The sequence below is a fragment of the Ascaphus truei genome, chromosome 2 (genome assembly GCF_040206685.1).
Source record: "Ascaphus truei isolate aAscTru1 chromosome 2, aAscTru1.hap1, whole genome shotgun sequence".
NCBI classification, from domain to species: Eukaryota; Metazoa; Chordata; class Amphibia; order Anura; family Ascaphidae; genus Ascaphus; species Ascaphus truei.
In genome coordinates, this window is record NC_134484.1 from 435,189,528 (window position 1) to 435,208,036 (window position 18,509).

Here is an 18,509-nt window from a genome sequence, read left to right on the forward strand (position 1 = left end):
TATTAGAGACTGACAACTCAGCCATGTTGCAGGATCCTTGCTCTCACATTTAAGGCAGGAAGCATAAGAATCTGATAGCAGGTTTATTCTTAAAGGCATAAAACAAAATAACAATCAAACAAAATGTCTAGCTCCTCTCTGAGAGCACTAATACTATTGTGAGTACCTAACTAGCGGTTGGAGGGCTCCTTACCAACTGTAGTAAATAGCCATATGCAGGTAATTTTACCTGCTGACTCCTAGCTTTCTCCTGACTGCGATAAGAGGGCAGAGTCCAAGCTTTATCCCAGGCACATCCTTTTCAGCAGCTCACCTGATTCACGTCCGCTAGCTCCTGCAGCTCCCAGGTACACCCTTCTGGGAAGTCCCATAGCCTCTTGACCTGCCTCTGCAGTTTGTGGAACATGAAGCCTCTGTGGCATTCCAGCATAATCCTGTTTCTGCAGGATCTGGAATTGCTGACTGTATGTAAGTTTTTGTCTTTTAAAGAGCACGGGAGCGAATTATCTACAGTTTAGCAGCTAGTGTGTGGTCTATGGTCTAAGGAAGTAAACCCTTCAATCCCTCACATTTTGTCACCCCAGCTCAGGCCTGTGGAGGTGAGCTACTGTGTACACCCATCAATGTACCTCATTTTCAGGCAACGTCCTCTATCTGAGCTCCTTAAGGCAATCCTTTTAAGGAGATGCAAAGACACATAAGGGCTTATTCTAGTAGCTTCGATAACTAACTCATCGAGCTTTTTGAGCAGTCCCCAAACGATTTGGCCAGTTTGCTATTCAGAAAGCTTCAATAACTTGCCAAACTCATTCGGGAAGTGCATTTTCCCGAACGGTAGTGCTCCTGCTCAAACACACCGAGCGGGAGCTGAAAAAAGCTCTAGAGTGCCATTTTGGTAAAATCACGCTATTCTAGTAGCTCCGATAATCTCATTGGAGCTCTGAACTAGCGAGCTTATCACAGATTTCATCTCACCACCCCAAGGGTGACGGGAGGGGATATGAGAGAAGGACTTAGAATTTTATTGCATCGGATTGAAGCCAGGAGCCTCCAGAGCTGATGCACATTAATACCAGCTGCGGAGACCCCCGGATTCAATACAATGCAATAAAAACACATTTATAGGCAGCTTCGTTACCTTAGTGGCTTTCCACTAAGTTAATGAAAGGGTTAAACACCAGTGCCCGAATAATTGTTGGTATTGGGGGTGAGTGAAGTATTTGGCCCATGGTGGGTGTTTAGGTCTTGTGGTTTTTTTTGGGAGGAGTTAACCCCTTCTTTACCTTAGTGGTTTCTAACCCTAAGGTAATGAAGGGGTTAACCCCTCCCACTACCCATCGGTATGCAGAAACATCCACCATGGACCAAATACCACCTTCACCCACCCCCGCTAGCCACAATAAACTTTAAAACACAATACTAGCCAGTACACCCATTGATTGACAGTCTGGTTACCTATGCCCTCAATGGGAGAAAAGATAACCCCCATGGCAATGATTGAGCACCCTCTCTAACCCCAACAACCCCCTCAACACATACAGTACAGTAATGGGCAAAATGACAATTATCCAGACCTGGATAAAAGCACATTTGCCTATTAAAAATAAAACATTATCCGGCCAGCATAAAGTAAATTAAAATTCTACTTACCTCGTCCAGGATCAAGGCTGTCCTCATCACAGATATGTTACATCTACATATCTTCAAGTGGATAATGTGGTGCGCCTGATAAACTTATATTTGGTATAGCTAAGGTTTTGCATAGGAAATCTACGTCAATTGGGACAGACCTACAGTAGGCTTCTACTATCATTGTATGCTGTATGTAAGTGTTGTGGTTATGATTGACAGCAACAGTGCTTGTGATCATTTTATTTAACATTTTTTGTAAAAGGAAATGTTAGGGATAGATGCTAGAGACAACTCTAATGATTTTTTTGTTTTTTACAAATTGACGTGAGCACACTATTTTCAAGGACCTGCTTAATCAAAGTAGATCTAGTTGGCTGGATGGCTAATTTCTCCTGCTCTTCCCTGCTATTACTACATCCTCTTGTGCCACAGCAAGTAAGAACAGAAGAAATGATATGACCTAGATCCACTTACATTAAAAACAGATATGTTTGGGCCTAGATGTTGCTGCGTTGATTAATTAAGAAGGTATTAAAGGATATTTTTTTTTATTGCTGGATCTACTTGCATAACTTAATTATCGACTACCATCCCTTTGCTTATGTAGTTTTGTTTACATTTTTGAGCTCCTTCTTGTTCCTATTCAAAAGATGAATAACAGTTTTCAGAATGTTTCTCTAAGCTTAATGAGCAATTAGACAATACACTTATATATGAAAGAAAAACTCTGTAACATAAAGTTCATCTAAAATAAAAGCACAACGCAGAAGTAGCAAAACTATAGTGAAAATGCCCTTGCTCCCTTCCTTCCAAGACACAGATTTGTGAAAGTTCATGTTCAATAAATACATCATGCAATGCAACTACTATTAAAGTTGTTTTCTCATGCAGCAAGAAATAAAGGAAGTACAGTACTGTAGTTAATAACAACTTGCCCAAAGAAAACATTGCTGGCAGTGTCCACAATCATGTTCTGTCCATGTGGTTTCATGCAAAAGGCAGTGTAATCCCTTTGTAGCATCCTTTCTTTCAAATGCCCCTCAGGCTTCTCCTAGATAAACTGGCAGTGTGTTTTTATCCCCTACAATGTGGCTCTGCCTTCCTTTACATCAGGTCCTAAGCATATCCGTCAGCCCAAATGGGAGCTGAATTTGCAAACTGACAAGGGATACAGAGGACTGGTGGTGCTGATGTCAGAGCCAGGAGACAGTTCTGATTGGATCTAATTAGACTTTGCTACAGCAAATAGACAGGCTCCCTGCATGATTGGCTTCAAAGTGGCTTGTGCCAAACGACTAGCAGAGGTGCAAAAAGTAGAGGCAGAGCATTTGCAGCCCTGCTAAGAGGAAGGCAGCATTTAGTGAGACACCAGGCTACAGCAGCGTGTACCTTTTCCCAGGTCTCACTACGAGCTTCCAAGCAAGCATGCAAAGAAGATAAAGAGACACTTAACACAGCTAATAAAAAGTGGCTATTTACCAGAACAGCATCCAGCAGGATAGCTACAGAGAGATACAAAGCAGGCACAGAAATCACATTAGCAGAAGCAATTTGATATCTGTTCTATAAACACTGTGCCCTTCTTTGCTGAACCAGATCAATGGCATCAGTTCTGGGGAGCAGCAGGGCTTCAGGAGGTCCAAGTAACCAACTCAAATTCAAGTCCAAAAGAAGGAGAAGAAGATCGAAGAGGAAAGGTAAGGCACATCTTTCTGCGTCTTACCTCTGTGTGCTTGCCACTTAGTAAGGCTGCTGCTCTTTTGATGTTGGATGCATGTACTTTTCTCTGTCTGACATAGCACTCTGGGGAAGCATCTCTATGCTGTGCACGGGCTTTGTGCACTACTGATTTCTCATGATTAGTATCCGATGTCTTTCAGCATTTCTCCGTTCGTCCCCATAGTGAATCCGTTTATTATCCTGACACGACTGTACTTAAAACATGTCTGTAGCTTTGTTTGACCCAGTCTGACATATTACCACATGATCCCTACAAAAGAACAGCAAGTACTGTAAAAGGAAAGCAAGTGTATCCCAATGTATTTTAATGCATAGACAGAATATTGCCAAGAACATCCAGATAAAACACTGTTATGTCCAGGTAAAACTCACTGTAATGTCCAGGTAAAACTCACTGTAATGTCCAGGTAAAACTCACTGTAATATCCAGGTAAAAGTCACTGTAATTACTAGGTTAAACTCACTGTAATGTCCTCATAGATACAGTATTTTGTTTATGGAATCATGTTCAATCAAAGTACAAAAGCAGACAGGATCTGGGCTTGAACCATGGGATAGGGCAGAGTTAGAAAGGGAATACTCTGTTCTCACTTCTTTTCTAAATACAGTTATGGCAATGCATTGTTTATCATGATTAAAGTCTATGTATTGCATTATAAGCCACTGTGTAGCATGTATTAGTATTACATGTCTAACAGGTAGTATACAAACAGTTGGTACAACAATATGTACTAGAAGGCAACAAAAGTAGTTCAGCAAAACCTGTGCATCTATGTGTTTGAGCAAGTATCGCCTACAATGGCACAGAGTTGTATATTTCATACTGTAAGAGACCCATGATCTAAAAATACACACTCATAGTTATGAATTGTACAGGTAAGCAGCATATTTATAACACTGTTAAAAAAAACGCTACGTGAGTTGGACACTAATATAGTTTAGATTTTTTTCAATAGTTTCGGAAATATTTTATACAGTACATCACAAAAAAGTTACTAAGTTCTTGTTTTTTTTAGGGCTGGCAGAGGCCTCAAAATAAAGGGTGAAGTGTGGATAGTTTATTTACTACTATAGCTCTGCACTTATTGCTCCTCTTTTATTTTTCAGTTTGCACTAAATCATTTAAGTGTGTTTTTCTGATACATGTCAAATCCACAATTACTCTTGAACTTGTTTTAAAAAAGCCAAAATGTACAAGTTCAGCTGTTTTAAACGTGGCATTGCGTCATTAAGAATTGAAGATATTGTATAGAGATTTTACTATTACATTTTATCATTTCTAAATTGGAAAATATGTGTCTGATACATACACCTATCTGTGATACATACTCAGATGTTCATTAAAGTTGTGAAATTATGTTCTTTCAACTTAAATTGTTTCCAATAATGTAAGTCAACTGCAAAAAGGATATATCTCTTATTTTATCACAGTGCACTATGGAAAAGAAGACACACATACAACATTACATTAATTAAGTAACTTTATATCTGGCAAATCCTTTGACAATTTCTTTAATGTCTTCAGTTTTAAAGTACAGTTTATGGCACTGTATCAAATGGCCTACTTCAACAAAGTCAAGATTTATCATGTTCCTCATTACTTCATTCTGAGCTAATCTGATAGAATTAAGTAAATAATGTATTTCTGCTATCATGATTTGATTGTTTTTCACACCAATTAGCTGTCCTGTTTGGTTCCAAGTAAACAAATAGTAGCAAGCAGTTTAAGAATTTAGAGTATATTTAGTCTGCGTTGAAATGTTTATATATTCAAATATGAAACAAAAATAGAGGAGGCAGAATTTTCCTAATTAAGGGTAAACCTGACGTGTCAGACAGAAAATACACATTTGACACAGAATTAAGAAATGCACATTTGAGACAGCACCAGAATATTACATTTTGCACACAGAATAATATGGTGTACTCCAGTGATCTACTCATACAAGCATTCCTCTTTTCTTTTTAATGAAAAAAAAAACAAAAAAGATCTGTTGCAATTTAATTTCACCTTGTGAAAACACCTAGTTTCCTGAATATTGTTTTTTGACATTTTATATTAATACATTCTATCATTTATGCATATAAATATTTGCGCCATGTGCACGAAAAGCAAGTGGCAATCACAAGAAAAAATATGAAAATATGCCCACTCTAATAAATAAATGATAACATAACATAATACCTGTACACTGCATGTCTAGTTTGTGAGTGTCCATATATTTTTCACGAAAGGCTGCTTTAATATTAACACACGTGCTCTCTTCTTGAGTGACATCACATTATCTAGTATAGCAAGAAATAATGTTAAGTGTAAGTAAAAATAATACCACCACATCTCTTAAAACAGATTATTTGTTAAAAAAATGGTTACGTTGCAGTATATTATACGAAAAGTAAAGTGAAATAAACTGTATGTTACAAATAATGCAACAGTAACAGGGTGTAGAATAACCACCTCCAAATTATTACGTGTTACTTCTTTGAATTTTCTTTTGTGAAGTGTCTGGTAAGCAGTAGTTATTTTCCTTGTCATAGGAGGGAGTTTATTTTCAATGATCTCCTATATATATATAATATATATATATATATATATATATATATATATATATATATATATATATATATATATATATTTTTGTCTGTATTTATTATTGATATAGCTAGAAATGCAATAAATGCTGTGTATAGCGATACATTTAGCAAACACTTAAGTACATACACAATGTTGTTTGTACAGTATTCCTACTTTTGTTTCACAATGCAATTTAAGATATGAAAAATTATTGTGCTTCTCTGCACAGACATTCTGTTTCAACTCGTATAAATTGCATACCGATTTACCATGTCCTCTAACCAAGAGGTGCTCAACTCCAGTCCTCAAGAACCCCCATCAGGTCAGGTTTTAAGGATATCCCAGCTACAGCACAGGACTGAAGCAGGGATTGATTGAGCCACTTGTGCTGAAGCAGGGATATCCTTAAAGCCTGACCTGTTGGGGGTCTTGAGTACTGGAGTTGAGCACCCCTGCTCTAACGTATATATGTTCAATAAAGTTAAGAATTATGTTCTGCCCATGTGCTCTAGAGTTGGTAATTGTACTTGTTTATTTCACCGTCTGATAGCATACCGTAATCTAATTATTGTTTTTAAATTCATAGGTTGTATCATTTAGATTTCAAGGAGAACACGTGTAAATAAAACGTGTCCAGATGAGTGTGTATAAAAAATATGTATGTCTATAATTGCATCAAGTATATGTAAATAACAGCATGAGGAATCAAAATGTGCCCATAACATTATGGGAGTTCTCCTTTAATCATTTCTCTCGCCCTTGTTTCTGTTTAAACCCTTCTATTCCAGGGACCTTTTACTTAGATATGTAGCTACGATCAGGGTGATAACTGGAATGCCTATATATACAGTAGTGAGTATTTATTAACATAAAGTTTCACCATAGTGTAAGGAATAGACATGTATTTATCATAAATGAAAATCCACTTAAAATACCATTTCAAATTCCAGTCATACCGACAATATTTTTGTAATCAAGTTGTATTACGCAGAATGCGTTAATTTGCCCCTAAAAAATAATCATATTGCAAGTCAGATTTACTATTTGATGCAATGTGTGGTTCATATGTTGGGTTACATTCAGGCAATATCAGTATTTCAGTCTCTTAGAGTAGTACAGTATGTGTAGTAACCCCATGCTTGAGTATCTCTGGCGACATTATAAAAGCCGTATTTCCAAAGGTTGGATCTAAAATAACCAAACACACCAGACATCCTGCAGTGCTACAGTATATTAGTGTATGTACATTAGCCTTCTTTCCAAAAGCTCCAAACTTAGCTAGCCTAGTGACACAAACATTTGATTAGAAGTAAAAAATATATATGATCCCTAGGTCATTACCTTGTTACCTCTTATTGGAAGATTTCCTCCATTCAATGTGTGTTGTCTGATCATATTATCTATATGCAAATAACCTGTAAAATATCACTAAATATCAGTACTGTACTACCACTGCAATATATTTTTTTCGGAAACTGGTAAGGAAGCACTTCTATATTTAGTTCTATGTGTATTTGATAGAAGTGCAATCATTTTTTTATGTGATAATTCTCTATATTCACACATTGTATGTATGCTATTTTTGTGATCATATGATAATCTTGCTATGATTTTGTATTGAATATAACTCTTTGAACATACTAGTGTCTGGTATATGTTTGCGATCAAAGCTCCATTCGCCTTTGGGTCATGTATAAATGTGTACCATATATATATTTCGGATTTTCTGGTGGCATAAATAGTAAGACAGAAGAATGTTCAATATCTACATCTTAGCTCTCTGTGGGAGTTTCTATGCTGTGTTCTGATGCGCTACATTAACTTCTTGTCTGGGTATTTCGCAATGAATAGCCAAAACTCTGAAAATCTACATTTTCACACTCAAGCAAGATTTCCAAAGACTATGGGGGTCATGCACTAAGCAGTGATAAGTGGGTTTTCTGTGTGCTATGCACTAAGCAGTGATAAGTGGGTTTTCTGTGTGCTATGCACTAAGCAGTGATAAGTGGGTTTTCTGTGTGCTATGCACTAAGCAGTGATAAGTGGGTTTTCTGTGTGCTATGCACAAAGCAGTGATACGTGCTTTTAAGTGAGATACATGCCTTTATAGCGTGATACTGCCTGTTGTGAAATTCACAAAGCAGTGATAACACTGCAATATCGTGCTATAATGGCATTTTTTCCCACTTAAAAGCACTTATCACTGCTTTGTGAATCTCATAGCAGACAGTATCACGCTATAAAGGCATTTATCTCACTTAAAAGACTTATCACTGTTTTGTGAATCTCACAGCAGGCAATATCACTTATCACTGCTTAGTGCATGACCCCCTATATCTTACAGAACAAAACAACCAAAAATACTTACAAAAAAAGTTTATCCTAAATGATTTTGCTTACTGTTAGGTAGTTGATGATTTTAGTGTGCAGTAATACTATAATGAACGGTGTTTTCTGTAAAATGCGCATTTGCTTAAATTCATTGATCTCTTATAGTTGGCTGTTTACTTGTTTTGATACTCAACAGAACAAAATCAGCCCATTTACCATTAAATACAGTGCAGGATCCCCCTCAATATTTTAGTCCATCCACTTGCTACAGTTCCATATCCTTGTGTTGTTCAACTCGAACTGCTTTATTAACATTGGGATTTCACAATATTTAGCATCGGACACGCTTGGTGGCACAACCCAGGGATTGACATGGGTTTCCATTGGCTGCTTTGTACTATGTCAGATGTCATTTATCAAAAAATCAATACTACTGTATGATACTAAATTGACTGTCACCGGGCTGGTCAGTACTTGCTTCAGTTTCCATCCAGTTCAGCATGTTAATTAGCCAAGCCGTTATTTTACTGACTGAAGAGCTGATTACAACTGCCTAATGAGGTCGCTTTGTAATCTCCATACAAAATACTGAAAAACTATTCTTACCCACATTTTTGTATGTACAGTATGTATATCTTTATTTATATAGCGCCTTCAAGGTACATAGCAGTAATACACCGAAAAAAATAAGACTTAAAGCAAGGCAAAAAAATACATTTAGAACTAACTACTATAAATAAGCCCACCTTGTATATAGACATCTAAAATAAATTATTAATATACTCCCAGTTGATATTCTAAGCCCATTCTTAATTATTTCAGGATTTCTTTATGGGTTTTTTGTTGATCTTTGGACTTTGAAAAGATAGGCAGAACACACAATTCCTCTGACTTTCCTCCCAAATTAGCTCTGCTTTCAGCCATTAAACCATACTCTAGTGAGCCAGAGTTAGATACCCAGTCTGAGCAATACAGACAATTGGTATATGAGTTTAGGACTATGTTGTTGAATGGGTCTGTATCATACCGGCTCAAAAATAACTGAGGGTATAAACTGACGGTAAGCTTGTTATATTTACAATTGCATGCTATATTAATTATTTCAATATTTTACCGGCATAATAGTATCTTGCCAACAAAAAACATAAGAGTTGCTGATAAAACACATTTTGATGACATTTGGTATTCTCATGAAAAATTGCAGAGCGAATATGTTTAATAAACTTTTCACAGCTTAAAGAACGCTATCTTAAAGTAAGTTAGCCTGTGGTAAAAATGAACAACAAGGAATCAAAGCAAATCCGGAAGTCTAGCCACTGTGTGTGCCCACATGTCTCCACGTAGAAAACAGACAAATGGAAAAGACAAAGGGACAGAATTTTGGATTATCCTTTTGAATCAGAGTATTCTGACTAGAATGAAGAGCTTTGGTAATACGTATTGGTCTTTGTGGGCTTCTATTTGTTTATTATGTAGGTGTTTTATTTGGACTGCTACTAATATTCTTATCATATAAGCAAAACTGTACTTGGATGCTTTGAATTTCACTTCTTTCTTAGCCTATATTGGTATTGCTAATAATACTGTAGTGAAGTTAAAAGCAGCAGTGTGTAAAGTGAAAACGCTTTTTTCTTGGGTTTTTCTCCTCCTTAATTTAATTCTTAAATTAGTTGAATTGTGGTCCCAACTAGTCATTTGGTGCACATGGTTATTAAAATACCTTGGTTGACAGTAAAATAATTGCCACCACTAGTACCTTTCAAATAATCACATTTTGTCACTAGAATACAGTTAAAAGATGCCTTATGGGTTTCTAAGAAAATGATATGCAGGGTTGTATTTTTGTTGAACATAATCATATGTTGAGAAGAAGAATGATGGCACTTTATAACTGGTGTCTGTCGCAGCCATACCGCATCACTATCAAATCTCTCTGAGATTATGTATGATTTGCAACTGTTCCTCAGAAAAGCAGCAGTTTGATGCAAGTCAAAGGAGTTATGCTAAGCACATTTTAATGTATCATATCAGTCAAACAAACAAACAAACTTCACGTAGCAATCATGTTAATAACAATGAATTATATTACCAGGCTGTAAAATAACATAAGGTAGAAGGATGTATTTGATTGTACTTTCCCTAATATTGTTTTACCGCTTGTGCTGTTTTACAATACAAAAGTAAGGTTTCACAAGTTCTTTTTTTTTCTATTTAATTGTACAAATATGACATTAAATATTAAAATGAGCCTACAGTAGTGCATATGAATACCTAGTTTCTTGTTGATGAAAAAATGACTTTGCTTCAAAGCAGCTAAAATACGTTTTTCATTCATCCGTGATTTAACAAGAAATAGCAATGTACAGTACTGTATAATAATGTATTCAAGGTGTCTCTGGCAGGAAAAGTGTTAATTCAGATAAGCATTTATAAAAGATAGTAGAGCGGTTAAATTTGAATCACAATTTTAAGCGGTATAAAAGCCATGTCTATCGCTTACATCCATCAATCAAAACACGGCATGACAGATGTATATAATCCGCATTGGAAGATTGTGTCAAATTGTACCCTGTTATTTCATCTTTGCTAAATCTATTTAACAACATTAAGAATATGCATCATTCATTATAAAATATTCACCAATATCTGCAATCAGCAAGAGGGCAACGCAAACCAGGTAGCGAATATTGCGAGGCAAGAAAAGAAGTCGGTAACATAAAAGAAGTAAATCAGGAGGGAAGACGAAGCAAAATTATTTTAGTATGAAATCCAATAAGAAAATATTGAAACAGATTACACTAAGCTAGGAGATAAAAGGGGTCATCCTATTTTTCCATCTTCCAACTCTGCCACAGCAATAAATGAGCTTGTTTCATCGCCACTGTGTTTTTCAGACACAACTGCTTCCCATGACAGGTTTGTGTCATGTTTCAAGATATGCTCTCCTTATCTTGTCTGTTGACAGCTCAAGAGGCAGGGCTGGATTTGGTGATAAAATTAAATCGATTAATCCTTTATCCACCATCCGATTTCTAGTGATCCGTGTAATGACAGCAATTTAAGATTGCATCAAGGGCATTAGCTATGATGGCTGAACTCAAATTCAGAATTAAAATGTGTGATTCATGAATACAGATGTAAATAGCACACGCGTTTTCCTGTAAAGCAGAGGTGTTCCCAATAGCTTTCTTGGAGTCACATTTTAATTTTACTGCATCAGACTTTACCGGCTATGTTTTTATATTTAACCATGTTTAGTGTTTTACACTGAATGGGTTAAACGTTTCCATGGAAAATCACATTTGCTTATAAAGTTTAGCAATATTAAACCATCCTTGCAATCTTTAATTCAGTTATATTACCATCATTGGTACAGTTTCAATGTAACTTTTAAAGAATAGTTGGTTCATAGAATTGTCACAAATATGTCATCCTCTATGTAATTAACCATGTTCCACAGCACTAACTTAGCTATCTAACCCTCATCAATTTTGAGCTATTCAATACGTATTTAGCATCTGGCACATCAACTAACATTATTGGTTATCATTGACATATTTCCAAGCCATGTTGGTGGTTAGAAATCACAAGGCAGATCTTGCACTGTTAGATATATTTTTTCTTATTTAGCTGAAATCTGCCCTAGATTTTTAACAGAAGTTCATGACTTGGATGTAAAAGGGTGTCAGCAAGAGACTAGTCATATTCAGCTGCAGTTGAAATGGCCTGTAGAAATGTAAGATTTCAGAGGTCATTCTTTCGTACACAGGTGAAGAGGATTTTTTTGACCAACGCGTCACTTGTCAGAAATGTAGAGTTTGAGATTCACAGATGTGTTAAGTATGACTCAGATTTTTGTTATCCACAAGTAAGCAGTTATGATAGACATATTCAAACATGCGTGTATATATATATATATATATATATATATATATATATATATATATATATATATATATGTATGTGGCTACATTTATACTTTATGTACAGTATAGATACATATTTGTTGTGTGTATATAAATGTATGCAATGCAGTATATATATATATATATATATATTTATATATACAGATAAATGTGTATATATATATATATACTGCAAGTATTAATTGACATCTACAGTATCTTGCAAACGTTTATCATTTTTTAAATCAATTTGCATAATATTCCTGTAACATCACTTAACGAGAAAAAGAAAAACTACCAAATGTCTAATCAAAATGCAAAACTACTATATGATATTTAACGTGACTTGGGTAATTTTCATGACAAGTATGTTTTCAGTTTCATGTTTGGCATCCATCTTGCAACCTAAAATAAATGCACATCCATTCTATACCCTAAAACAAATACTGAGGTTCCACCACAAATATCATGCCCTATGTCTCAGCTAACACTTACTGTACCAACACGCAAAGAAAACCCTCCAGTATATATTGGATACACAGCCCTGTTTGTCCTGCCCGTGGATAAAAAAAAGCAACTAAACTGGGAACCACATAAGGCCAGCGTAGCAGATATGAACAGAGTCTATTTGTAATATTTATCAAAGTCTCCCAGCTGCAAAACTGGGGTAAAAGCAACTCACCGGATTTATTATGAGAAAATCCCTTTCCTGACGATAGAATTCCCACCCTTTAGTAAATGTGGTAATGTTTTGGGGGAGGGGTTGCCGAAGTTTTGCAGCCGGGAGAAATTAATATGTAACCCGGGGTATCAGAATTATTTCCATTAAATGTACTTAATTTGTAGGGGATAGGGAAGTCTGTGGTGAGACACAGAATAATGATAGAATCCAATTGATTAATTTCTGGTTAATAGTGATCTATCTCAAACCGGAAGTTGGAGATATCAAAACTCGTGCAGCTTTATTTACGCATAGTAGCAAAAAAGATTTTATTTGAAATAATCAATAATAAGAGATGCCCAGCAGCATTAGCACATAATGTACTAGCGCACGGGTCTCAAACACAGTCCTCAAGGACCACGAGCAGGCCAGCTTTTATGGATAACCCTGCTGTAGCACAGGTGGCTCAATCAGTGGTTCTGTCTGTGACTGGGCCACTGACTGAGACACCTGTGCTGAAGCAGGGATATCCATTAAAGCTAGCCTGTTGGTGGTCCTTGAGGACTGAGTTTGAGACCCCTGTACTAGCGTGCGGGCCCATTGGGCCCTTTTGTTGGCACTGGAGGTGGCACTCGATTTGCTGCTATTTATTACTAGGGTATTGTGCAACGTCGCAAAAAGCAAGGGGAGCGGGTGTGCATCTCCAGGAATATATTCATCTTGGCAGCACAAGTTGAGTGCCGCCTCTAGGACCGACAGAAGGGCAGCGCGTGGCCCAAAGGAGTGCTGTGACCTCCGGTTTGTTTTGCTACAATTGGGGATTGTCGAGGTGGTGAGCGATCAGTCCACGAGCACCCACTTCATCCTACAAGTGCTGCATCCCTAAGACAGAACACGTTAGACTGCGGTCTACCCTCTTATTTTATTTTTTTTCAAGATAAAAATAGTCTTTAAAATGAATGGAAAAGGTAAAAAATGTAATGGTAATTAACTCATAGTTTTTCAAAGTAAACACATTGGTGCCAAAATGATTACCATTTCCATTCTCGCAAGTTGTGCTAAATGCTCTTGATCAGTACTTAAAACAAAGTTCTAGTGGATGATTTTATGGCTTGGAGAAACTGAAATGAATGTTTAATTGCCAGCAGTAAAATGGCTTGAAATAACATTTAGTGAAATGAGATATGTAGGCAATCACAGAATTCCAATCCATCCAAGCAAATTGCAGTGAGAAAAACTCTTTCATACAGTTGTCTGTAGTAGATAGGAAAGTGCATTGAACAGTTCTCATAAAATGCTGCCCGTTTGAACAACAAATAACTGCTAGTGAAGCACTAACAGGGTTATTCATTAAACTGCGATAGTGCAGATCGGGGCACTATTGCACGGTAACTCCCATTAATAACAAAGGGAGTTTTTGTGCGATTGGGCCTCAATGGACCCTATCGCAGTTTAATGAATGTCACAGTTTAATGGATAACCCCCTAGGGCCCTGCTTTATTTTGCTATTAAGTTGCTTCTCCATGTCAGGTAAGCTTCTTAACCCCACTCATTTTTATTGAGCTCAGAGCCTTCTTGACATGGAAAAGCACCTTCATAGCATATTGAAAGGGGGCCCAGAAAAAGTGCCACTCATTGCACGGGTAAATAAAGTGGATACAAAATAAAATGTGAATTAATATTCTGTTTGGATTAAAAATATGTGCTTATGCTTGACCTGTGTTAAACCATTTAGTTTATATAAATGCTTTCAGAGGTTGTAAGGCAGAGTTAGTATCATTAGTACAATAACAGTAACTTTTGCTTAGTCAATTAATCCATTTTCATTGCTTGCCTAATATCTGTTTCTCTGGTATTAATATTTAAAATGACTAGCTCATTAACTCAGAAGTCATTTGCATTAGTGTCAAATATAATAGTTAAAAGGTTTTTCTAACAAAAATGTATGAATATATAAAAAAATATCAGTAACATACGTATAGCGTTATTAGCATCCTTGTGCAAATTAACTTTTATTTAAATGTTAAAATCCTTATAGATTATTCTAACATTTTGTCAACAAAGATCTACAGCAGCTATTGTTTATAGCATTACTTGTGAGGACTTGACTTCCGCGTTAAGCCTTTAATAATAACTCTTAATCATAAAATGGAAATGTTGTAAGTGATGGAACAGTATTGAATCTCCAAAATGTATTATGATAATGAAAACTGTAAACATTGGTGAATCGACTCTTAGCGCTGTACAATACAAATCAATGCCTTGCAGGCCCTTTCTGGACTGAGTTGTTCAATTTCAGTAACCACAATAGTGAGAAGTATTGCTTCTCACAGGTCCCTTTTCCCCATTGTAACAGTTTTCAAATATTCTACAGTACATGGAACTATAAGGGTCCTCACTTCACTATACTACATTCAATACTTGCTAAACAGTGTTACTTTAGCTTTGTCCATTGTAGATATAAAGTATGTGTTTTACAGGATTCAACCACTTATTTCTGCTTTTGAGGGCATTTTTATTTGTATGATCATATTTGCATGGGCAAAACGTTGCTATTTACTTTAGGTATCTATGAATCTCTGGTACATTGGTAATTATATGTATGGGAAAGTTTGTCGCAGTAATAAAGTTGCACATTATAAACAAAGGCAAACATGCCAGCAGACTTGGAAGATATCCACTTTTAACCTTTGTTATTAATGTGCAATAATAGCAGTAGGAACCTTAATTTAAGAATGAATTATTTGTTGACATCACTTAGTATTTTAAGCACCAGTCCTCTTAATTCGGTTTATTCTGTCATGGTTTGCAGCTGAGCGGGATTACCTATGCAGTTCTAATCCTGTTTGTACTCAGTATAACATTACTGCACAATAAACTGTATTCTCAGTTTGGAAGACCAAGATAGGTTATCAATCATTCATTTCCTTACTACTTAAGCAAATACTATTTTCAGATTTAAAAATGTCTAAATCGGGTCATTAAATAATGTTCTGCTTGATTTTGCCACTCAAGATATTTCCAGACGAATGGACCCATGTTATAGTTGACCTACTGGGCAGGGATATATGTCAATTAAAGGGAATTTCCAATGAAAAAGTTGTGCTAATAAGTATGTCTCATAAAGGGAGAAGTTAAACTTTGTAACTGCTGATTGAAGGCACTATTCTTGAAAAGCATCTTATCACTATTCTAATAAATGTCGATCCGGTAAGAAGAAAATTGGGGTGATTCTGGAAGATCCTTGAAAGAGACTTGCAGATATGATATGCACATCCTCATCACTAACATCTTTTTGCATGGTCAATAGAGAAGATACAGTGGGTTCATCCCATGTATTGTAGGTTAGAGAGCAAATTATTATAGCGGCAATCTATGCGGTTTTTTTTTCTTTAATTTTTTTTACATTGGATTAAAGTAGGGGGTCTCCGGAGCTGAACCCCATTCATTCCAGCTCACTGGGCCCCCTGCTTCTGGAGATACTTACCTCCATAGTAGGTGCTGGTAGTCACTCCACTCGACTAGCAGGGTCCACATTATATCCGAGTTTCAAAGCTCCCGTGCCCTGTGGGCCAATAGGAAGCCATGACATCACCCATGTCGGCTTCCTATTTGCCCATGTAATGCTGGAGCTTTAAACTTTAAACCCCAGTTAGCTCAGCTGGAGCGGCTACCGGTACCCTTACAGAGATAAGTATCTCTGGGAGCAGGGGTCACCAGAGCTGAAATTAATGGGGTTCAGCTACCCCCTGCTTCAAACCTGTTAAAAATTAAAAACGGCATGAATTGCTCCTTTAAACCTAAAAATTTCCATGTCAATTTCTGGATAGCTTTATGCAGTACAGAAATGCATGAAACTATTTAAAGCAGCCGTTCAAGCTGCCTTTTTTAAAAAAAAATATTATTTTTTTCATTCAATACAGGGGGGGTCATGCACTAAGCAGTGATAAGTGCTTTTAAGTGAGATAAAAAGCCATTATAGCGTGATATTACTGTTTTGTGAATCTCACAGCAGGCAATAAGTCTTTTAAGTGAGATAAATGCCTTTATAGCGTGATACTGTCTGCTATGAGATCCACAAAGCAGTGATAAGTGCTTTTAAGTGGGAAAAAATGCCATTATAGCACGATACTGCAGTGTTATCACTGCTTTGTGAATCTCACAACAGGCAGTATCACGCTATAAAGGCATGTATCTCACTTTAAAGCACTTATCACTGCTTAGTGCATAGCACCCAGAAAACCCACTTATCACTGCTTAGTGCATGACCCCCAGTATGTGCAACAATACAATCTGCACACTGACAAGTGATTATCTAAGTTGACGATCGATCCGTTCTCCTGTGATCGATCGGTAAAGATTCGACTCGGGGGTTCACTAAATCACTGTCAGTGCTGCAGAAGAGGACCCAAGACGCAATGTTCTGTGTGGAAGATCATGTGACCAGGAAGGCACTAGATACAATTGGTGCACTGCTAGAGAAAGGGCAAAAGGGGTGTGGTGGAGCCCGTCTCAGAAGAGGAAGGAGATGTGACTTTGTAAATGGTTGCTATTGAAACAAAAATGTTTCTTACATTAGAATACATTAAAATGTCTTTAAAATTGTTTTGTTTCTTTCAATAAACATGCTACAAGTATTTTCTCATAGTATAGACCTGACTTATTAAAAAAAAAAAAACATGAAGGATATTGCTTGAACTGCAGCTTTAATACCGTCGGCCATGACCTGCAAAAATAAGCTCCGTGCCCTTGCAGAACTCAAAATGTAAAAAGAATATATGCATGTTGCATAATTCTGAGTAATTGTTGCAAATGACACCATGTCCACTTTGTTACTTTATTGCAAACAGTTTCTTTTGACATCTGCATATCTAACCAACAATTCAAACTTTAGGACTACACATACTGGTTGCTTTTGTACTGTAGCAGACAATCATGTGCAATATAACAATACAGAATAAGGTGTTATGTTTATCGAGGTACAAATATCACTTCACTGCATGGATTTACATAAGAACCATAAGGTTTTTTTCTTCATTTTCAAACATATTAACATATTTTTTTTTGTTACAGTATATTAAAATCACTATAGATTTAAAACTCATATAACAAAACAACAAAAAACAGTGTCACACCCTAAATGTACTTTGGGGGAAATGGTCTATTATTAAAGTACATTTTCTTAAATTACATACTGTAGATATGTTTAGAAGCAGAAATGGAACACGATATTGCGTACATATCTAAAAAATCAGTTCATATTTAATATACATATAACTATATATCTTCTTCATTTACAGAGCAAAATAACTAATATTAGAACCCTACCACACTAACGTGATATTAAACTGTTAAATTCTTTGAGAATTTGACGTATATTTACTTGCTTTGGGCAGGCTTATCTGTGTGTTTTTACAATCCATTTGTATGTACTAGGAGTCTCTGACCATTGTCACCCCTACTTCTCCCCCACAATTAATGTTATTAATTTCATGGAACATTAGCTGCAACCTATCCTCATCTGTGGTACCAGCTGTCTTGTGCAGGATAACACTAAAAACCCTTTGATACACTAGACATATGAAAAACATTGTGCGTATAACAGATATTTTGTACCCCGTAATAGGGCTGCCCTGTGTGTATGCAAGGCAGCCGTGGACAGTTG

General features: G+C 36.4%; 1 protein-coding gene across 1 annotated transcript in view; it reads left to right on the forward strand.

The window, feature by feature from the left end:
- The first annotated feature begins 2,723 nt into the window (after positions 1 to 2,723).
- Positions 2,724 to 18,509, forward strand: part of ADARB2 (adenosine deaminase RNA specific B2 (inactive)) — a 623,258-nt gene continuing 607,472 nt past the window's right edge. Inside the window, exon 1 of the mRNA XM_075587794.1 lies at positions 2,724 to 3,329. Within this exon, the coding sequence (XP_075443909.1) occupies positions 3,233 to 3,329 (97 nt within the window). The 5' untranslated portion in view covers positions 2,724 to 3,232. The remainder of the gene's footprint in view (positions 3,330 to 18,509) is intronic.